This window comes from Protopterus annectens, chromosome 8.part1, assembly GCF_019279795.1.
Source record: "Protopterus annectens isolate FY-2018-M chromosome 8.part1, PAN1.0, whole genome shotgun sequence".
NCBI classification, from domain to species: domain Eukaryota; kingdom Metazoa; phylum Chordata; order Ceratodontiformes; family Protopteridae; genus Protopterus; species Protopterus annectens.
Window position 1 is genome coordinate 115587198 of NC_056742.1, and position 24107 is coordinate 115611304.

General features: G+C 43.7%; 1 protein-coding gene across 3 annotated transcripts in view; it reads left to right on the forward strand.

The window, feature by feature from the left end:
* GAS8 (growth arrest specific 8) overlaps positions 1-24107 on the forward strand; it is a 517118-nt gene that overhangs the window by 126397 nt on the left and 366614 nt on the right. For all 3 annotated transcript variants that reach the window (XM_044081740.1, XM_044081739.1, XM_044081737.1), the window contains one exon: positions 17490-17544. In XM_044081740.1, coding sequence (XP_043937675.1) covers positions 17490-17544 — 55 coding nt within the window. The remainder of the gene's footprint in view (positions 1-17489; positions 17545-24107) is intronic.

Genomic DNA, 24107 nt, shown 5'->3' on the forward strand with positions numbered 1-24107 from the left:
ACACTTTTTTTTCAGTGTCATTTTCAGATTTGGTTGCAGATGCCGCTATTATAGGCCAGAAATGTTCTGGAGTTGGAGTGCTGTTTATTTTGGAGAATGAGTGTTATTTTACTGTATTTTTGATTTTGTTTATAGAGGTTGTACATGTATCACAACTATCTGCAGATTCTGTCTGGGTAAAATAATTCACAAAAGAGAAAAAATGGAACAGAGGCAGTGAGTTGTACATGTATGGGTTATTGTGGCAGCATTTTATTTATTGGTTATAGTACCAGATTTTAGTGTAAGATTGGATGTAATGGGTAGTGGTATGGCAGTATAAGATGCTGCTTTATTGGGAATTTGTAATAAAGAGGGATGTTGTCAGTATTATTTGAGATAGGAAGATGTGTCAGTATTTTATGTACATATTTCATTATGCTATGGCTAAGTTAGAAGGTATTAAAGTGTCTTTGGTGAGATGAATCAGGCTAAGAAATAGTTTTTCTTATGATGGGCAAGATAAGGAAGCAGTTTTTGGATTGCAAAATTTGCCTCAGATTGAGAATTTAGTACAGTCAAATAATACTCGAAAGGTTGTAGCAATACATAGAAAGGAGGCCTTTTTCAAAAGGACACGTATTGTTGTGCATGAGGAGGTTATAAATGCCAATCCAAATCTACAAGTTTTGTCAACAAATATAAACTGAATAAGAGGTACAGGATATGAAAAGGTGACCTTCTTTGACTTTCATCTGTGTAGTTAATGATTCCCCTTCTACCGATTTAGTGACTGTGACTACATGAATGCTAATGGTTTCAATAGTGTGCTGAATATCCCTGGCATTTCTTTAACCTTTAATCTTTTTTGGTTTTAAATTTAAGAACAAAGATTATCCCTACCATTTTGCCTCAGCAATGTAGGGCATATATTGGTTGTTTTAAGTTAAGTAGCGAGTTATATTTGAGTGAATATTTTGCCTATAATTCTTTATTTTCAAATGTGAAGGTTGACGTTGAACAATCAAGTGAGGTAGTTTATCTGTTAGTTTTAATGCTTTGGAAAATACATTTTTTCTTCTGTAGATGAAGACTAGGAAAATAATGCTCATTGTGCCATTGTTTTTTTCACATGTTGGCAATTTAAAAGAAATGTTATGCCACTAATGGCTTCATTGAAGTATTTTTATTAAGTATTCAAAGTTAGATACATAATTTATTTGAGCAATTTTAAGGGAATGTGCAGTTATGGTTTCAGTTTGATAGTATTCAATGGTTAGCATTAAATGAGTTGAGAAAAAAGCAATTGAGTTTGAAACAAACTGATAAGGGAACATGATTGGTAGCAGGTAATATTTTTCGGTGCAAGCATATGTGTTTTGACCATTTAAATGAGGGCAGCACAGTGGTGAAATGAGTAGAGCCACTGCCTCACAGAAAGAGGTTCTCTGATGTGGTTCTTGTTTGGGGTGACTTCTTTGTGGAGTCTGCATATTCTCTTTGTGTTTGTGTGGGTTTTTCTCCAGATGGTTTCCTCCCACATTCCAAAGACATGCCATAAAATGGATCAGGGGCTCTTGCTAGTAGATGTGAGTGTGTGTGTATGTCATACAGAAGAAAAACCTGGCAGCATACTTCTGTTTCCCACTTTGCATTGAAAACTCATCAGGTAAGGTGGTCATCTGCATGGCCACTCTAGGAGTTGGATATGACCTGTAAATGAGAGGGAGAGAGAGAGAGAGTGAGAGAGAGTGAGCGAGTACATGTACTAATGTGTAAATTGCTGATTATTTGCTTGCAGTTAATGAAGTTCATAATTTGTTGCTGAAACATCTAAGTGGCAGATTTTTCCCTACACTGACATTTCTCAAGTGTGTTTTTAGTTAACTGCAAATAAATGATGTACTTCCTTTTCTTTGTACAAGTTGATATTTAAGCACTGGATCTTCTATCAGTAACTTACTAAGCCCCAGTGATGGTCTGTTGCCAGCCTGAAAGCTCAAGTAATTGAAAAACCTTTGTTGATCCCATAAAAAGCATTGCATCACATATGTGCTCCAGTGTCTTTGTGTTTTCTGTTAGTGGACTGATATGACATATTTCTTAATTCTTAATTTTTTTCTACCAGAGGAATGTCGTAAATTTATGGTTTGAAAAAGGCCAACATCTGCTTTTTTGGTAGTGTACTGATAGAAACAAGCAGTATTTGAAGTTTTCAAAATGAATACTGCAATAGAGGCAGAGGTTGTCCACAGAATGTCAGATTTTGTAGTCATCCCTGTTGAGGTTAGATGCAGAATCCAAAGAAGATGTTCTTCGTGTTTCACTGTTGCACTCATCACCTGTGGGTTATCCCTGCTATGGTAGCCCTTGGCTGGCGCAAATACCAGAGTCAATGTTTTTCTGCGTCGGCTGCAGTCACCTGTAGTCTGATGTCAGGTCGTCAGTGCTATAAAGCAAGGCAGCCGACGTCATTACATCAGTCTTTCTTGCCATGGAGCCCTTAGCAGAAGCAGTTCACACAAGTGCCAGTCAGTCGTTACCATAGGTTGAATTTCAGCTGAAACCGTCTAAAACTAAGTACCCCATTGGGGACCCTTTTTATTGCACTAACTGATGTCTGAAAAAGTTAACAATTGTCACTCCTATGGAAAGCAGATCCCACACCGAGACTTCCATTCTTACTGCGTCGCTTGTTTAGGCCCAGACCACGACGTCCCCCGTTGCCGGTTCTGTGCCCTCTTTAATGTGAGAACCATTCACCATAGAGCTCTTATTGTAGACAGTTATTTTCGTGTTCTGTCTTCGCATTCCGATATGGTGTCCATCAGCCAACAATCCGTGGACATTCCGAAAAAAAGCAGAGATAAAGATAGAGACAGACTACACAAGGCTAAGCCTTCCGACGATGTTACTGCTAGGCAGGTCGTCAGTTCTCCGGAATTCAGTGAGGTGCTTTCGCAGTCCCTGATGCCCGATTCGATATCTGTGCAGGCCTCTACCAAGACCTTTTCGGAGTCCGGTATGCCGCAGAAATCTTCTTAATCTTCCAAGCCTTTGGCTGTCTGCCTTGGTTGTGTCCGGAGCTGTGACACAGGCACCTGCTTCTGAGGAGGCCTTTCGCACTGCCGAATCTAGACAAAAAATGAAATCTTCTCATCCGACTACTGTTTTTCTTAGACCGATGGATTCTGTCAGGCCTAGAAGTCAGGCCAGTCCTAGAAAATCTGCTTCTAGCCACCATCTTGCTCCTGCTCCATCACACCAAACACAAATGCTTAAAATGGCGGAGGATCTCATCTCTCTTATCCGGGGTAGTCGGGCCACAACTTCTAAAGGGAAAAGGCACCCTTCCCCAGAAATTATGACAGAACAGGATTCTGAGGAATCTGACTATTCAGATTTTGAAGAGGAACAGCAACCTCTGACTGCTTATGTGGATTCAGATGCAGAGGAATCCATCCCTTCTGCCTCTCCTCCAGAGGACCTTTCCTTTGGGGAAACCCTTCACACTCTCAGGGAACATTTCCAATGGGAATCTCAGAACTTCCCCCAGTCTAAGAAAAGACTTGGAGAGTTTCTGGACCTGCCCCAGCACAGACCCCTGGCCATCCCCCCTATTTTAGAAGTGGCGGATGATGTTTTCCATGAATCCAGCTTAGCCCCTGATGCCCTCCTACCTGCTCCCAGTAAACTTGACATGTATTACAGAGTTTTGGATTCTCACAAATACCTGTAGAAAAATCCTGCTGCAGACCTAGAAGTCATTACACAGGGATCTAAAGGAGCTAAGACTGGTTCTGCCAAGAATCCTATTCCTTCTGACAAGGACTCCAGAGCTCTGGACAGATGGGGTAAAAAAGTATACACCTCTGCAACCTTAGTTGTCAGAGCACTCAGTTTTCAGTTCCATATGTTAAAATATCAGAAACACACTTTGGAACTATTAAAACAAAAGATTTCTACCTTTCTACCTTTCTTGACTGTGCCAATTCAAAAGAGTTAGCAGATTTACTGCACTCTGCTTGTCAAGTGGCCAAACACTCATTACACTGTGGATATAATGCCCTAGAAGCCTCTAGCAGAACAGCAGTGACAGGATCTGTCATTAGGAGACATGCACAGCTGAAGGAACAACCTCTCCCCGATCATGTCAAGTCTAAACTTATTGATGCACCCCTGGATAAGGAGCACTTGTTTGGAGTAAAAGCAGAAGAGGTGCTTAAAAAAATGGAAGACAAATAAAAAAAAAAGATTTCTTTCAGGTTCAACCTCCCAGGTTCAGCAGGAACTTTCCCTCTAAGCACTGGTCCTCCCTGCACCTAGCAGACAGGGCCAAGGTAAGCCCTGCAGGGATAGACCATCCAGGCCCCTATTCCAGAGCCAGCAGAGAAGCAAACAGTGGACCACTTCCGCCCCAAAGGCAGAGAGTTCTAAGCCACCCTTCTATGGCAAAAACTCACAATGACTTCCCCTCCCCCCTCTGTCCTCCCTTCATTCATCAAAAACTAGGAGGAAGGCTCTCCCTCTTCAAAGAAATTTGGCTTTCTGTAACAAAGAACCAATGGGTCTTAAAGATCATTTTTCAGGGATACATATTCTCTTTCAGCAAACTCCCAATTCCAAGAGGGTACCCAGACTTAACTCTAAATCATTGGGGAGGGAAATTGAAACAGGTCCAAACTCTCATATCCCAGGGGGCAGTAGAACCTGTCCCCTCGGATCAAACAGGCAAAGGCTTTTATTCCAGACTATTCTTATTCACAGAAAAGAGGGCACTTGGCACCCCATCCTGGATCTATCCATTCGGAACACCTCCCTGGTAGTCCCCAGATTCAAAATGCTAACTTTGCAGCAACTGCTGCCTATGCTAACAAAAAAGGCCTGGCTAGTGACCCTAGACATAAAAGATGCCTACCTCCACATCCCCATAAGGGAATCCTGCAGGAAATGCCTGCACTTCAGAGCAGGATCACAACACTTTCAGTTCTCTGCACTGCCCTTTGGCTTATCTACCGCACCCAAAGTATTCACCAAATGCTTAGCCCTGGCCATAGCATTTTGCAGACAGAGAAATGTACAGATTTATCCTTACCTGGACGACTGCCTCATTCAGGCAGAGTGCAAAGAAAAGCTGCTCCAGGACCTTCTCTTTGTCAAATCCCTTTTAACTTCCCTAGCGTTCACTATCAACAAGAAGAAATCAAAGCAAACTCCCACCAGGAAGATCATTTTTCGTGGGAGCTGTGCTAGACACAGCATCCCAAATGGCCTTCCTATCCACAGAAAAGCATAGCTTCCTGCCTCTCTACTTTACCCAGCTGGCTTCCAGAAGTCACCTCACTGTGAGAAAGTTCCTGCAAGCCCTGGGATACACGGCATCTTGCATCCTTCTAATTCCTCTGGCTAGGCTTCACATGAGAAAACTTCAGTGGTATCTAAAGCGCCTTTGGTTCCAGTGCTGTCAGTCTCTAAAGACCTCTCTACCTCTGATCCCATGTATAAGGGCCGAGTTTCTCTGGTGGGCAGAGACCTGTGCCAAGAACAAGGGTCTACCTTCATCCTCCACCCTACTGGCCAGACCATCACCACCGATGCCTCAGACTTTGCTTGGGGCGCTCACCTAACAGGCAGGTGCACTCAAGGTCTTTGGGATGCCCAGCACCTTCACTTACACATCAATCAGAAAGAAATGATGGCAGTACAAAAGGCTCTGACATCCTTCCAACCTCATCTCAGGCCAGGGGTTCTCCTTATAAAAACAGACAGCACCACAGTAATGTGGTATATCAGCAAATGCTGGGGACCCAATCTTACCCTCTGTGCAGGCTAGCCATGAACCTCTGGCTGACAGCTGCCTTCATGGGTCTACACCTAGTTGCCCAATATCTACCAGGGGTCAACAACACCCTGGCAGATCACCTAAGCAGAAACTTACTGGACCCCTGCAAATGGCAGCTCCACAGGGAAATCTTTCTGCAAATCAGTCAGGAGTGGGAGACTCAGGAGGTGGATCTCTTTGCTTCGCACCTCAACCACCAGCTGCAAAAGTTCTGTTCCAGAAAGTATCACCTCCTAGCGTGGAAGGTGGATGCCTTGACCTTCCCCTGGAACTCCTTCTTTGTGTATGCGTTCCCTCCTTTGCCTGTTATTCTCAAGGTACTGATCAAAATAAGGGAGGAGAGACCAAAGGCCACCCTCATTGCTTCAGATTGGCCCAGACAGCATTGGTACCCCTTACTGCACAGCCTGACCTTGCAGCCCCCCAAGCAGCTTCCCCTGATCTCAGACCTTTTGACCCAGGTGAGGGGGGAGATACAACACCCAGACTTGCAGACTCTCAATCTTTCAGCATGGCTTATACCTTAAAAGCCAACAAGGAGTCCCTGTTAAGCAAACAGGGTCTAGACATCACAGAGGCCAGAAGGACCAGCACCAGAAAGTGTTATGCAGGGAAATGGAAAAGATTCTGCTCCTGGAGCTAGTTCAGAGGGGCCGGTACCTCACATCCTTCCATCCCTCTTATCTTGGATTACCTAGCCGGGTTGCTCAAAAGTGGCCTCTCCTTCTCTTCTATTAAAATCCATGCCTCAGCCATTTCAGCCCATTACTATTCAGACCTAACCCTCTTCTCTCATCCTTTGATTAAACAATCCCTCAGAGGGTCTTCTAATATCAGACCTCCCAGAAGCCCTCCCATGCCAGCCTGGCACCTGAATTATGTTTTAGAAAAACTAACCTTACCTCCTTTCGAACCTGCTGCTTCAAAAGAATTGAAATACATCTCTTGGAAGACTGGCTTCCTACTAGCTATCAGCTCAGCCAGAAGGGTTTCAGAACTTCAGGCACTCATGGCTGTTGAATCCTTCACCATTATCCATGCAGACAGTGTCTCACTGAGGACTAACCCCTCCTTTATGCCCAAGGCGGTATCTGATGTGACCCTCAACCAGGCAATTCACCCACCCACTTTCTTTCCCAACCCTCAAAACAAGGGGGAAAGAATTCTGCATTCGCTAAACGTGCACAGACAACTCGGATACTATCTGGACCATACTAATCCCTTCAGAAAAACAGACCAGCTGCTTGTTAGCTTTGCCCTATGGGCAGAGGGGAAGCCCATTTCCAAGCAAACCATTTCCAAATGGATATCACACTGTATCCATTTCTGCTACAGACTACATGGGAACCCCCCCCCCCAAGTCTGTTCGTACCCATTCCAGTAGGACAGCCTCCACTTCCACAGCATTCCTCAGAGGAGTCCCCACCAGGAATCTTGGAAGCTGCCACCTGGACCTCTTTCCATATCTTTACAAAGCATTACCACCTACCTCTTTTTTCTAAGTCTAGGGCAGGGTTTGCCTCTGCAGTTCTGCAGGGCTTGCTGACCCATGCCTAGGACTCTAACCTATCCTTCTACCCCCTCTCCTTAGCTTTGGGAATCCTCACACAGGTGATGACTGCAACAGTGAAACATGAAGAACATAGTACAGTTGTGTACACTTACCATAAATGTAGATGTTCGAGTGTATTCACTGTTGCAGTCCTGGTTTCCCTCCCTCCTTCCATCCCCCTTATATCCTCTTCCCCTAGGGGGACATAAGCTTCCCATGGTGGCTTTTAGCACCAGGACCACTTTACCTTATTTCCTTGTGCTTCTGATGGGTTAGGGTAAGAAAAACTGATGTAATGACGTTGGCTGCCTTGCTTTATAGCACTGACGACCTGACGTCAGACTACAGGCGACTGCAGTCGACACAGAAAAACATTGACTCTGGTATTTGGGCAGGCTAAGGGCTACCACAGCAGGGATAACCTACAAGTGATGACTGCAACAGTGAATACACTCGAACATCTACATTTATGGTAAGGGTACACAACTATACTTTGCCTGACTGTCCCAGAGTGGATCCATCAGGATTTACAACACCCATCACATCAGATAGGACATGTCATTGAGTAAGGTAGTATCCAGAGGTTACACCATTCTCATTGCATCCCCACCCTGGCAGCTGTCGCTTCTCCATCCCAGTGTCCTGACCATTTCAGAAGGCAGTGATCAAAAAGAGGTCATAAACCTTTTATGCAAAAGATAAATCCAAGAGGTCCTACCAGAGCAGCGAGAGATGTTCTTCATGTTTCACTGTTGCAGTCATTACATTTGGGTAATCTGCTGACAGGTTGCCCTCATTCGGCCTGAATAACAAAGTCTTGCGTCCTGCATTGGTTGCTGTCTCCTCTTCCATGATGTCAGTTTGTCAGGGGTATAAAACAGGCAGCCGACACCATTTTCTTCAGTCTTTCTTGCTGCGCGGTGCCCAAAGCAGAAGCAGTTCGCAAGTGCCGGTCGGCCGACTCCTGAAATTTTCATTTTCGAGTTTCAGAACTGAAGTCTTCAACTAAATCCCATAACATGCTGTTGATATTTAAGCATATGAAACCCATTGGGGAAACTTTTTCTTGCTCCATACCGATGTCAGTAAAAGTTAATAATTGCATTACTTGTGGGAAGCAAATACCTCATAAGGATTTTCATTTGTACTGTATTCCTTGCCTAGCCCCAGATCATAACGTGCCTTGCTGTCGGTTTTGTGCTAGATTCAGCCAATGCACTATTAAGTGTTGGTATATCTTTGCTTCAAAATATTTTGAAAACAGATTTAACTACCCTGAAATGTTGTCGGATAGTAATCCAACTACCGGAGTTCACAAAAAACGCAAAGAAAAGCACAGAGACAGACCGTCGAGGTCCAAAACCGATGACGAAGCTTCTCCTAAGCCAGTCGCCGGTTCGCCAGTACTCAGTGAGGCGCTTTCGCAGCCCCTGACACTCGCTACTTTTGAGTCACAGGCCTGTACTGAGACCTATGTGGAGTCCGGCATGCCACGAGATTCTCAAAGTATTGTACCTGTGGATGTCTCTCCCTCGGGTGGGTCTGGAGCTGCTGAGCAAGCACTGGCTTCTGAGGGTGTTTTCAGGCCTCAACATTTCTAAATAAAACCGACACCAGCTTCAAAAACAAAGACAAAAGCAACTCCTAAGGCCAAAAAAATGATGCATGAGCCACGTGCACAGGCCTCTGTGCCCAAGAAACAGATGATCAAAATGGCTGAAGACTTAATTACCTTGATCAGGGGTTCCCAACCCCCCCCCCCCCCCAATAAGAGGCCTAGGCAAGACACTGATTATGAATCTTCAGATCAGGTTTCTATTTCTTCTGATTCCTCTTCTGATCAGGATTTTTCTACACCACCCTATGAGGATTCAGATGCAGAGGAATCCATTCCATCTGCATCTCCTCCTGAAGATTATTCTTTTGGTGAAACCTTGCATACTTTGAGGGAACATTTTCATTAGGAGAGTCAAGATTTCTCAGAATCAAAAAAGAGGCTTAGGGATTTCCTTCTTCTACTTCAGCATAGGCCTCTGGCCATACCTCCTGTTTTAGACATTGTTGATGATGTGTTTTTGGAATCAAGCATGGTTCCAGATTCCCTACCACTGGCTCCTAGCAAGCCAGACAGATATTACAGGGTTCCTGACTCCCACAAATCTTTATTCAAAAATCCTGCTGCTGATCCTGAAACTGTCTCACAGGGTCCCAAAGATGTAAAGGCCTCAACAGCTAAGAATCCTATACCCTCTGATAGAGATTCCAGGGCGCTGGATAGATGGGGAAAGAAGGTTTATACGTCTGCAACTTTGGCAATTAGGGCCTTAAACTGCCAGTTTCATATGCTTAAATATCAACAGCATGTTATGGGATTATTGAAACAGAAAATGATGTTGCTTTCTGATTGTGTGGAAAATAAAGAATTACAGGAATTATTGCATGCAGAAGAACAGGTTGAAAAGCATACTTTGCAATGTGGTTTTGATTCCTTGGAGGCCTCCTGCAGGGCTGCAGTTACTGGATCTGTGATTAGAAGGCATGCCTGGCTCAAAGAGCAAAATCTGCCTGATCATGTTAAAGCTAAATTGCTGGATGCACCATTACAGCATGATACTCTGTTTGGTAATAAGGCAGAAGAGGTTTTAAAGAAAATGGGAGACAAAGCTAAGTCTATGCAAACTGTAAAAGACTTCTTACAAGTGCAGCCACCAAGATTCAGTAGACACTGGCCTACAAAAAATTGGTCCTTTCCTGTGTCAGACAGAGCCTCATGGGGCAAATCCAGCCGCTCAAAAGACTCTTGATACCAATCACAGGGTTCCTGCAGGTCAAAACAGTGGGGTGCCTCTACCTCCAAATCTGGAGGAAACAAAGCACAACCCTACAGTAAGCAGTCTCAATGACTTCCCTCTGCCATCACCAAGCACTTATCTTTTGGCAGCTCCCTTAGGGGAAAAACTAGCACTTCATGCAAAAAGTTGTCAGTTAATTACCCAGGACAAACGGGTATTAAACATAGTATCCCAGGGATACAGATTTCATTTCCACACCTTGCCAATTCCAAACGGTTGGCCAGATCTGCCACAAAATCAATGGGCAGAGGCACAGAAACAAGTTATGTCCCTCATGAATATGGGGGCTATTTAACCAGTACCAGAACTAGAAAAAGGACAAGGGTTTTACTCAAGACTGTTCTTGGTACCCAGAAAAGACAATGCCTGGTGCCCGATACTGGATTTATCGATTTTGAACACATTCTTGGACATCCCAAAATTCAAAATGCTGACTTTGCAACAGCTTCTGCCCATGCTGGGCAAGAACGCTTGGCTAGTGACTCTAGACATAAAAGAAGCATACCTGCATATCCCAATATGGGAATCGTGAGAAGATACCTCCGCTTCAAGGCTGGTTTTATACATTACCAATTCTCTGCACTGCCCTTTGGCTTATCTACTGCGCCCAGGGTCTTTACAAAGTGCCTGGCACCAGTAATTGCATTTTGCAGACAAAGAAGCATACAAATCGATCCATACTTGGACAACTGCCTCATTCAAGCAGAAAGCAAGGACATTTTTCTTCAACATCTGGTGTTTGTAAAAAGGCTTCTAATATGCCTAGGGTACACAATAAATGAAAAGAAATCACAACTGGTACCCTCTCAAAAGATTAGATTCCTGGGTGCAAGCTTGAATACAACTGCCCAGATGGCTTACCTTACGCCAGACAAACAAAGGCAACTACTTCAAACAGATGGCAACAAAAACCCAGTTATCTGCAAAACAAATTCTGCAGGCTTTCAGGTTCATGGCATTCTGCATTCTACTAATTCCATATGCAAGAGTTCATATGAGGAAACTACAATGGTACCTAAAAAGTTTATGGAGTCAACATTGTCACAGTTTGGAAACAATGATTCCTCTCATTCCCTGCCTACAACAGGAGTTTCTTTGGTGGGCAGAGACATGTCACCAGAACATGGGACGGTCTTTCACTCTACCCCCTGCCAACCAAACCCTAACTACAGACGCATCAGACTATGCTTGGGGGGCCCACCTGGAGGGGAGATGCATTTAGGGCATATGGAGCCCAAAACAAATGCATCTGCATATCAACCAGAAAGAGATGTTAGCTGTTCAGAATGCCCTGACAGCCTTCAAGGACTTACTTCATCCAGGACAACTACTGATAAAGACAAACAACACCATGGTTATGTGGTACATAAACAAGCAGGGGGGCACACATTCCTACCCCCTTTGCAGACTAGCCATGGCATTATGGGACACAGCCTTACCTTACCAAATACATCTTCAAGCTCAATTCCTGCCAGGAAAACAAAATTCTCTGGCAGACGACCTAAGCAGAAATCTTATGGACCCTCAAAAGTGAAAACTGGATCCACAAGTCTTCAACATGTTAACAGAGAAATGGGGGAGCCCGGACATAGATCTATTTGCATCTCCCCAGAACTATCAACTGGGCAAATTTTGCACAAGGACTTATCACAGACAAGCATGGAAGGTGGATGCCCTATCCTTCAGTTGGAAAAACCTATCAGTCTACGCCTTTCCTCCTCTGCCTCTTCTTCCCAAGGATTTACTAAAGGTCAGACAGGAGAAACCAAAAATGATCCTAATTGCCTTGGACTGGCCTTGCCAGCACTGGTACCCAATTCTAAGGAATATGTCTCAACTCCCCCCTTGGTACTTGCCTCAAATACCTCATCTACTGTCCAGCAAAACAATCAAATTCCGCACAATCAGCTCCAAACTCTGAACCTGGCAACATGGCTGATCATGTAATTATTTAAACAACACCTCTCAGTAAATCTGTGATGGATGTCCTTTTGGAAGCCAGAAGGCTTAGTACTAGAAAATCTTACGCTGATAAATGGAAGAGATTCTGTGCTTGGAACCAAGCAGAAGGGACTGACACAGCACAGCCAAATATTCCTCAGATTTTACAATACTTGACTGAGATGCTTGACAAGGGCCTATCTATTTCGTCTATAAAAATCCATGCCTCTGCCTTCTCTGCTCATTACAACACAGAGCCTCCCATCTTTTCTCATCCTCTGCTAAAACAGTATCTTAGAGGGGCCAAAAATGTAAAGCCTCCCAGAAGATCACCAACACCTGCATGGGACCTCAATTTTTTGCTGGAAAAGCTGACTCTGCCTCCATTTGAACTAGCAGCTACTGCAGATATAAAGTTTTCTTGGAAAACAGCTTTCCTTCTGGCAAACACTTCAGCAAGAAGGGTTTCAGAAGCACAGGCCCTCATGGCTGTGGAGCCTTTTATTATATTTTACCCAGACAGGGTGTCCCTCAGGACCAATCCTTCCTTTATGCCTAAGGTGGTATCCAGTGTGGCTCTTAACCAAACCATTCACCTGCCAACTTTTTACCCAAATCCGCAGAACAAGGGGGAGCGGATTCTGCATTCCTTGGACGCACACAGACAACTAAGATTCTATTTAAACAGGACAAAACCTCTAAGAAAGTCTGAGCAGCTACTGGTGGCATTTGCTGCAGGATCAGAGGGGAAAGGCTATTTCAAAACAGACCATTTCAAAGTGGATAAGCCACTGCATTCGTTTCTGCCATTTGCATCATGGTAAACCGGTGCCCAAGGGAATCAGGTCAGATTCTACCAGGGCTACATCTACCTCAGCAGCTTTCCTCAGAGGGGTACCAACCAAAGACATTCTAGAAGCTGCTACTTGGAGCTCTGTTCATACTTTTACAAAGCATTATCATTTGCCTGTGTTCTCTAAGTCCAGGGCAGGCTTTGCCACTGCAGTTCTGCAGGGCCTTATAGCAGCTCGTAATGCTATTTAGTTGCAGCCTCCTATCCATAGCTTTGGGATTCTACCCAAATGTAATGACTGCAACAGTGAAACATGAAGAATATAGTACAGTTGTGTACACTTACCATAAATGTAGATGTTCGAGTGTATTCACTGTTGCAGTCCGGGTTACCCACCTGCCATCCCCCTTTATTCTGGAACTTCTCTTTCCTTCACTATATTCTACAGCCTTTGTGGTGTATTTGCTTTTAGATGAAGGTAAAGTTTATGTTGTTACAATTGCACGTATATATATATATATATATATATACATATATATATATATATATATATATATATATATAGTTTTATATATATATATATATATATATATATATATATATATATATATATATATATATATATATATATATATATAGTTTTATATATATATATATATATATATATATATATATACATATATATGTGTGTGTGTGTGTATATATATATATATATATATATATATATATATATATATATTTGCTCCCCATTTGGGGGGCACCTGACATCTGGGGCAAGAAAAATTAAAGAAAATGGCGTCGGCTGCCTGTTTTATACCCCTGATGACCTGACGTCATGGAAGAGAAGACAGCAACTGACGTAGGACCCAAGACTTTGTTATTTAGGCCGACTGAGGGCAACCTGCCAGCAGATTACGTAAATGTAATGACTGCAACAGTGAATACACTCGAACATCTATATTTATGGTAAGTTTACACAACTGTACTTTTTGAAAACATTCACAATTCTTCTGTGGTTTCAAGAAAACAGAGCACCTCAGGCCAGTCTTAAAAATCTTAGCAGCCTAAACCTGCTCGTAGAAATGATAATGTTCCAAATATTTTTGGTGCAGTCAGTCCTTCTTTGTCTTTAGATATTCATTATGCCTAATTATATATCGGGACAGCCAAGGAGTTCAGGAGGTTCCTGCTATTTGGTGTGGGAGCCATACTCCTTCAGTTCATGGCCTTTCCATTTGGTCTCACCACAGTTCTAGTGATATCACTAAATGCATTGCAGCAAGTAAAGCACTTCTCAGACTGATAGGAACAAAAGTTTTCCAGTACCCAAATGACTGGCTGCTAGCTGCCAGTAAAACAGAGTGCAGACTGTAGCCAGGGATTACAAGTGTTCTGTTAGAAATTTCGATTAATATTTCACAGTCCCAGATGAAGCTATTGTAAGTACTAAGTTTTATTGAGAGCCACCTAGATAGCCTCTCCTTTTTTGCCAGCCTTTCCCAAGACACGATTGTATCCCTGCAATCCAAGGTTCAGAGTTTGCTGTGTTAGTTGCAACAATAGCGTCATGCCTTTAGGTTTTGAGGGTTTTGTCAGCAACAGTCTTTCTAGTTTCTTTTGTAAGATACATAAGAGGGTCCTTTAATGGACACTGAAGGTCCATTACTGCTAGAATGTGGACCCATGTGCCTTCTAGTGAGGATTTCCTAAGAGTGCCACAGTCATCTAGACTAGCGGCTTCATCTGGACAACTTTTCTTAGAGTAAACTGTACATCCTTGCACTACAAACTGTGACCATCATCACATATACATCTGTCCTTTGTGGGTTTTGTTTGAGCACACAGTCCAGGGGACAGCGTCTTAGGAAGGGAACAATCTGCATATAAATATCATGTAGATTAGGGCAGTTCTCCTAAAGTTTTAGACTGTACAAGACTTCCTTCCTCAGGATGTAATGCCTATCCACTTGGACAATATGGCAGTGGTTTGGTATATCAGCAAGTAATGTTGGGAGTCCATGCAGACGTGTGAATGAGCCATTCTCACCCATCAGTTTCTAGTAGCAATAAATTGTGGAGAATATCTATGGCCCAGTCCTACTCCCTAATAGATAAGCTCAGTCAAAGCCCACTTAAGCCACAAGTGGTGCCTCAGTCATTCATTGGTGGTTGGCATTTTCACTTATTGGCCAAACCCTGCTTTGACCGGTCTTTCTCACTGACCAACTCCAAATGCATCAGATTATTCTCCCAAGTCCCTCCTCAGAGATAGATTTCCCAGGATGCTCTTGTTCAGCACTGGTCACTAGATCTCCTTTGTGCTTTTCCTGTTTCCCCTTATTCTGAGATTTTTGAAAAAAAAAAAAAAAATGAGCAAGGCAAGAGTCATTCTCATAGCTCCAATTTGACCTTGACAAATTTGGCACTCTGTTTTGTGATTTCATGTAGTGTGGAAACCTCTCCATGTAAGACCATACTTAGGTTCTAACCTCACTTGTCCATCAGACATCACCTGAGCTTTCAGTCTAACTATGTGATTTCTCTAGTTCCCTTGATGACCGGGGACCCTGCTTACCCTCCCAAAGTAGTCCAGATCCTTACATCTGCCCAAAAATTCTTCCACTAGTTGAATGTGTGAAAGTAAGTGGACTAAGATTTCATTGTGAACCGTCAGTCAAGGGTGTCATCCTTTATCTCCAAACACAGTAGTTTTCTTATTCTTGACACAAATCTTTTATCATAGACTGAATTACTCTTCTGCTAAGGCTCATCTAGCAGCAGTTCCCAATTTATATCAAAGTCTGACTTTATTTTTGTTGCCCTTGCTAAAATTATGCAAGGCACTTCTCTATGGCACTTTATTGCTGAGGTAATCTGTTAGCAAACCTGTACCATTTGGGACCTTAATTTAATGTTGGAGAAACTAAAATAGCTCCCTATTGAGCCAGGAGCCACAGCAGATATAACATTTCTAGCTTGGAAAATCCATGTTTCTGGTAGCTGTTACATCTGCAAGGAGGGTCTCTGAACTCCATGCTGTTTCGTCCAAACCTCATTACCTCATGTTTCATAAGATTAGATTATCTTTGCAGGCCAACTTCTATTTTATACCAAAACTGATCACAAAAGCAAATGTATGTTAGTCCATCAATCTAACTGATTTTCCCTCAGTTTTTCAATTGTAGGGGATATTTGTTGCATTGTCCAGATGTTCATTGACAATTATGTTCCTTCTTAGACAGAAACAATGTCTTCAGCAAAGTTAATCAACTCTTTGTTTCCTTCACCCATAGCAGATTAGGCCAAAAAGTGTCCAAGGCCTCCCTGTCTGGGTGGTTTTCAGAATGTATAGTTCTCTAATTTGACAAGTATAACAAAATACTACAAGGAAAACCAAAAGGATATTCTGCAAGGGCAGTGGCTACCTTCTTAACCTTTTTCAGAAGTGCATCAGTTGATATATGTTTAACTTAGCTTCTCTGCATAGTTTTTGCAAGATGCTATAAACTGAATGTGGTCTCAAATTTCAGGTTGACCTTTGGGTATACCGTAATTCAGGGTATCTTATCTTTATGCCACCCAAGAGGAGAAACCAGGAACTCTGTCTTGAAATTAAAGTGGACAAACTGCATCAGGTATAGATGTGAAAAGTATGTACTTACCACATCCTGATCCTTGTCTGTTCACTTCAGCATACCCTCACATCTTCCCTTGTCCTCTTGTAAATTACCAAAAATGGATACTGTTGGTGGAGTGGTTAATAGAGGATGCCGAGGGGAAAAAGTGATGTGGAGAGGCAGGAAAGTATGGTACATTATGGGAGCACTGTGGAAAGTTTGAGCCTGGAAAATGTTATGACATGCTGAGCAATTAGTTCTTGATGGCAACGTTTTGTAGTTGATTTGGGTGAACATGGTTAATTTAGATGGTAAGTACATAACTGTTGTTTCAGTAAAGGTACAACATAAGACTGTGGTATACACCCAAGGATGCCAAAGTAAGTGCAGTGAATCACAATTCACATGTGGAAGAGAGAAAAGCCTTACTTAGAAAGAATCCAAGAAGATATCTGTCGGAGCTGGTGGGGGGGGGGGGGGTAAGAGGAATAGGAGAAGCTGGGGGTTATGTTCACATAGAAAATAGATAATTTGGGAGAAGACAGAAAAATGAAAATTAGGATCTCAAAGAAAGTAAAACTGAATTTTGAATAAGATGCCCATATGTGTAGAAATCGTGTACTATCAGGAGTGCTTTCCTTTTTTAATGTCGTATGTTATTTGTGTATATTTCTTGGCTAATATTCCATCCATCTATCCTCAACCCCTCTTCCCATTTTGGACATGGATTCGGGGTGTCACTTCAGCAGTGATAATCATCTCGAGCCACGGTTTACACTGCCGGGTGGCTAGCCCTGCCTCGGCTAATGTTATGACATAAAATAATAATATTATTATTATTATTATTATTATTATTATTATGTATAATATTTGTTGGCTAATATTATTATGCCTTTTTGTTTCCTCTTTACAGAAGCATGATGAAGAGATTACCAAACTACGGAATGATTTTGAGAGGCAAGTGCGAGGTTAGTTGTGTTTTTAAATCTTTATGTCTGACTTTTCTGATGCTTTCCTCTGACATTTTCCTTCTTTTTTCTTTGATTCACTTTTTATAGTTTTGTTATTCTGCTCTTCCTATCCACAGCCAAGATGTAGACTTTGTTGTGTTGGCATCATTTCTTGTACAAGAAATGTAGGTAATCAGTTGCCATTACTGTTTCTGAGGCACATATCCAATTCCTGTTCCTGCAGCAATGAGCTGTCTGCTTTGGCAAGGGATGTGTGTGAGCCTTTACAATTTTAATAACCAGGTACATGAAGATGATTTTTTTCATAGTTCCTCTTACTGGGTAGGAGGAAGAGTTTCCTGTCTTTGCACCATGTCTGTGTTTAGGAGAGAGTGCTGGCTTAGCCTATGACATTCATTTTACTGGATCTAGAATGACCGAGTGTCAGCACCATTATTCTGAATGTGTCTACCTGTCTCATTCATTTCTCTCGGTGTGGGAGTGGTTATGGAATTAAAAAAAAAAACAACTGAGAAAAATGGTATTTGCACTTCATTCCTGCACCCACAGTACTGCAAGCAGTGTTTGATAGTTTCTGAGTAAACATCTGTTTGATTTGGCAGTATCTTTTCCTTCAAAGTATTACACAGAGAATTCAATACTTAAACAGTAAAGCATGAAAAGGTCTGCACTGTAAAGATAACTACTACAGATAATACAGTTCCCTAAGTGTGCAGCATAATCTGTACAATGCACACCCTGAATGCCTTGTTGTGATTATAAAATTGCAGCTGCACTTCACTATACGTTAATGCTTACAGAGTAATTTTTAAAGAAAATGAATGCATTTAGTGTTGCATTTGATGTAAAATAGTCCAGGGGCCAAAGGTTTGATGTAATTTTGAGGCATCTTGTATTTGTGGATTTGAATATGTCATCATAAGTTTACTGTTTGTAAACATTTTGTCCCACAATTTTTTAGTAAAGATATTTTAGGGTACCATGGGATGAATGTAGCTGTTGTGCAGATGTTCTTTGTGTTTCACTGTTGCAGTCATCACCTGTGGGTTACCCCTGCTGTGGCAGCCCTCGGCCGGCCCAAATACCAGAGTCAGCGTTTTTCTGCGTCAGCTGCTGTCGCCTATAGACTGATGTCAGGTCATCAATGCTATAAAGCAAGGCAGCCGACGCCATTACACCAGTCTTTCTTTCTGTGGAGCCTGTAGCAGAAGCAGTTTGCAAGTGTGCTGTTTGGTCGCTACTAGAGCTCGGATCACAGCTGAAGACATCTAAAGCTAAGTACCCTGTTGGGGATCTCTTTTTCTTGCACTAACCGATGTTCGAAAAAGTTAACACTTGTCAAGCCTGTGGAAAGCAGATCCCACACCGAGACTTCCATTCATACTGCATCACCTGTTTAGGCCCAGACCACAACGTCGCCCATTGCCGGTTCTGTGCCCTCTTTAACACGAGAACCATTCGTCGTAGAGCTCTTTTTGTAGACAGGTATTTTCATCCTCTGTCTTCACAAATGGTGTCGGTCAGCCAACAATCTGTAAAGCCTCCAACAAAGTGTAGGGATAAAGATAGAGACAGACCACACAAGGCTAAGCCTTCCGACGACTCTTCCTCTAAGCAGGTCGTCGGTTCTCCGGAATTCATTGAGGTGCTTTCGCAGCCCCTGATGCCCAATACGATTGCCATGCACTCCTCTACTGAGACCCTTTTGGAGTCCGGTATGCCGCAGAAATCTTCTTTGTCTTCAGAGACTTTGGTCGTCTCTGTCTCGGTTGGGTCCGGAGCCGCGACGCAGGCACCGGCTTCTGAGGAGGTCTTTTGCACTACCGAGTCTAGTCAGAAACCGACAACTTCACACCCGACTACCGTTTTTCTCAGACCGATGAATACTCTTAGGCCTAGAAGCCAGGCCACCCCTAGAAAATCTACCTCTGGCCACCATCTTACTTCCGCCCCTCCACTCCAGGCCCAGGTGCTTAAAATGGCGGAGGATCTTATTTCCTTTATCAGGGGCAGTCAAGCCACAACTTCTAAATGGAAAATACACCCTTCTCCTGAACTATTGACAGAGCAAGATTCTGAGGAATCAGATTATTCAGATTTTGAAGAGGAACAACAACCTCTAACTGCTTATGAGGATTCAGATGCAGAGGAATCCATCCCTTCTGCCTTCCTACCAGAAGACCTCTCCTTTGGGGAAACCCTCCACACCCTCCGAGAACATTTCCAATGGGAATCTCAGGATTTCTCTCAGTCTAAGAAAAGGCTAAGAGAATTTCTAGACCTACCTCAGCACAGACCCCTTGCCATCCCCCCATTTTAAAAGTGTTGGATAAAGTTTTCCATGAATCCAGTTTAGCCCCGGATGCCCTCCCACCTACTCCCAGTAAACCAGACAGGTATTACAGAGTACCAGACACTCACAAATACCTGTACAGAAATCCAGCTGCAGACCCGGAGGTCATTACACAGGGTCCCAAGGGAGCCAGGGCTAGTTCTGCAAAGAACCCTACTCCGTCTGATAAGGATACCAGAGCACTGGACAGATGGGGTAAAAAAATTTACACCTCTGCAACCTTAGCTGTCAGAGCTCTCAACTGTCCGTTCCATATGTTAAAATATCAACAGCGCACTTTGGAACTATTAAAGCAAAAGTTTTCTACCTTTCCTGACTGTGGCAATTCTAAGGAGTTAGCAGATTTATTGCACTCTACTTGTCAAGTGGCAAGGCACTCTTTACACTCTGGATATGATACACTAGTTGCCTCTAGCAGGGCAGCAGTGTCTTGATCTGTCATTAAGAGACATGCATGGTTGAAGGAACAACTTCTACCTGATCATGTCAAGTCTAAATTAATTGATGCACCCTTGGATAAAGACCACTTGTTTGGAGAAAATGCAGCAGAGGTGCTTAAAAAGATGGAAGACAAAGCAAAATCTATGCAAACAGTAAAAGATTTCATTCAGGTTCAACTTCCTAGATTCAGCAGGACTTTTCCCTCAAAGCACTGGTCCTTTCCTGCTCCTAGCAGACAGAGGCAAGCTAAGCCCTGCAGGGACAGGCCACCCAGGTCCCTACAACAGGACAACAGAGAACCAAACAGTGGACCACATTCGCCTCTATGGCAGGGAGTTCTAAACCATCCCTCTATGGCAAAAATTCTCAATGACTCCCACTCCTCCCTCTGCCCTCCTTTCACCCAAAAGCTCGGAGAAAGGCTGTGTCCCTCTGCAAAGAAAATTGGCTGTCTGTAACCAAGGACCAATGGGTCGTAAAAATAATTTTTCAGGGATACAAATTAACTTTCAATGAACTCCCAGTTCCCAGAGGGTACCCAGACTTGCCTCCCAATCAGTGGGCAGAGGCATTAAAACAAGTCCAAACTCTCATAGCCCAGGGAGCAGTAAAACCTATCCCGGCAGATCAAGCAGGCCAAGGCTTTTATTCCAGGCTTTTCCTTGTTCCCAGAAAGGAGGGCAGTTGGCGCCCCATCCTGGATCTGTCCATTCTGACCACACCCCTGGTGGTCCCCAAATTCAAAATGCTAACCCTGCAGTAGCTGCTGCCTCTGCCTACAAAAAATGTCTGGTTAGTGACCCTGGACTAAAAGATGCATACCTCCATATCCCCATAAGGGAGTCCTGCAGGAAACTCCTGTGTTTCAGAGCAGACTCACAGCACTTTCAGTTCTCTGCTCTTCCCTTTAGCTTATGTACTGTGCCCAGGGTTTTCAGCATATGTTTGGCCCCAGCCGTAACATTTTGCAGACAGAAAAATGTACAGATTTACCCTTATCTGAATGACTGCCTCATTCAGGCAGAGTGCAAAGAAAAGCTGCTGCAGGACCTACACTTTGTCAAAACTCTCCTAACTTCCTTGGAGTTCACCATCAACGAGAAGAAACCAAAGCAAACTCCCTCCAGGAGGTTCATTTTTCTGGGAACAGTGCTGGACGAAGCGTCCCAAATGGCCTTCCTATCCCCAGAAAAGCAGAGCCTCCTGCCTCTCTACTTTACCCAGCTGGCGTCTAAAAGTCACCTCACAGCAAGGAAGTTCCTGTAAGCCTTGGGGTACATGGCTTCTTGCATCCTTCTAATTCCCCTGGCCAGGCTTCACATGAGGAAACTTCAGTGGTATCTAAAGAACCTTCGGTGTCAACACTCACAGCCTCTAGAGACCTCTCTCGCTGTAATCCTCTGTATAAGGGCTGAGTTTCTCTGGTGGGCAGGGGCCTGTGCCAAGAACCAGGGTCTCCTCTTCATCCACCACCATACTGGGCAGACCATCACCACTGATGCCTCAGACATTGCTTGGGGTGCCCACCTAGCAGGGAGGTGCACCCAAGGTCTTTGGGATGGCCAACACCTTGCCTTGCATATCAACCAGAAGGAATTGATGGCAGTGCAAAAGGCTCTGACAGCCTTTCAACCCATCTCAGGCCAGGAGTTCTCCTTATCAAAACAGACACCACAGTAATGTGGTACATCAACAAACAAGGAGGGACACAATTTTACCCTCTGTGCAGGCTAGCCATGAACCTCTTGCTGACTGCCTCATCCATGGGATTACACCTACTAGCCCAATACCGACCAGGGATCAACAACACCCTGGCAGACCACTTAAGCAGACAGCAAGTGGATTTCTTTGCTTCGCACCTCATCCATCAGCTAAAGAAATTCTGCACCAGGGAGTATCACCACCTGGCATGGAAGGTGAATGCCTTGACCTTCCCCTGGAACTCCCTCTTTATGTATGCATTTCCCCCTCTAACTCTTATTCCCAAGGTACTCATCAGGATAAGGGAGGAGGGGCCCAAGGCCATCCTCATTGCTCCAGATTGGACCAGACAACATTGGTACCCCTTGCTGTGCAGCCTGACATCACTACCTCCCAGGCAGCTTCCCCAGATTCTAAACCTCTTGACTCAAGCGGGGGGAGAAATACTGCACCCAGATTTGCAGACTCTCAAGCTATCAGCATGGCTGATACTCCCAAGGTAAGCAAGGAGCTTCTGCTAAGCAAGCTGGTCCTAGACATTGTCACAGAGGCCAGAAGGCCCAGCAACAGAAAATCTTACGCAGGGAAATGGAAAGGATTCTGCTCCTGGTACCAATCCAGAGGGGCCAGTTCCTTACAACCTTCTGTCCCTGTTATCCTGGTCTATCTAGTGGAATTATTCAATAGTGGCCTCTCCTTCTCTTTTGTTAAAATCCACGCCTCAGCCATTTCAGCTCATTTTAATACAAACCAGCCCCTGCTCTCTCATCCTTTGATTAAACAGTTCATCAGAGGGGCTTCTAATATCAGACCTCCCAGAAGGCCTCCCACTCCAGCCTGGGATCTTAATTATGTTTTGAAAAAACGAACTTTACCACCTTTCGAACCTGCTGTTTCAGCAGAACTAAAATTCCTCTCCTGGAAGACTGCTTTTTTGCTAGCTATCACCTCAGCCAGAAGGGTTTGTGAACTTCAGGCACTGATGGCCATTGAGCCCTTCATCATTTTCCATGCAGACAGGGTTTCCCTTAGGACTTAACCCCTCCTTTATGCCCAAGGTGGTATCTAATGTGACTCTCAACCAGGCCATTCATCTGCTCACCTTCTTCCCTAACCCTCAAAACAAGGGAGAAAGAATTCTGCACTCTCTAGATGTGCACAGACAGCTCAGCTACTACCTGGACCATACTAAACCCTTCAGAAAAATAGACCAACTTCTTGTCAGTTTTGCCCTAGCAGAAGGGAAGCCCATTTCCAAGCAGACTATTTCCAAATGGATATCACACTGTATCCATTTCTGCTACAGATTTCATGGCAAACCTCCCCGTAAGCCTATTTGTATCCATTCCACTGGGGCAGCCTCCACTTCCACAGCATTCCTCAGAGGAGTTCCCACCAGGGACATCTTGGAAGCTGCCACCTGGACCTCGGTCCATACCTTTACAAAGCATTAACCACCTTCCCCTTTTCTCTAAGGCTAGGGCAGGGTTTGCCTCTGCAGCGCTGTAGAGCTTGCTTACCTGTGCATAGGTCTCTAACTAATCCTGCCACCCCTCTCCAGCTTTGGGAATCCTCCCACAGGTGATGACTGCAACAGTGAAACATGAAGAACATAGTACAGTTGTGCACACTTACCATAAATGTAGATGGCCAAGTGTATTCACTGTTGCATTCCTGGTTTCCCTCCCTTCCTCCCCCTTATATCCTCTTTCATTAGGGAGACATAAGCTTCTTGGGGTGATTGTTAACCACCAGGATCACTTTACCATATTTCCTGAGGCTTCTGACTGGTTAGGGCAAGAAAAACTGATGTAACGGCATCAGCTGCCTTGCTTTATAGCACTGACGACCTGAAGTCAGTCTACAGGCGACAGCAGCTGACACAGAAAAACATTGACTCTGGTATTTGGGCCGGCTGAGGGCTACCACAGCAGGGATAACCCACAGGTGATGACTGCAACAGTGAATACACTTGAACATCTACATTTATGGTAAGTGTACAGAACTGTACTTTCCACTGTAGGGATGCATTGTAGTTTCCATATGTGGATGCAGAAATATCTTT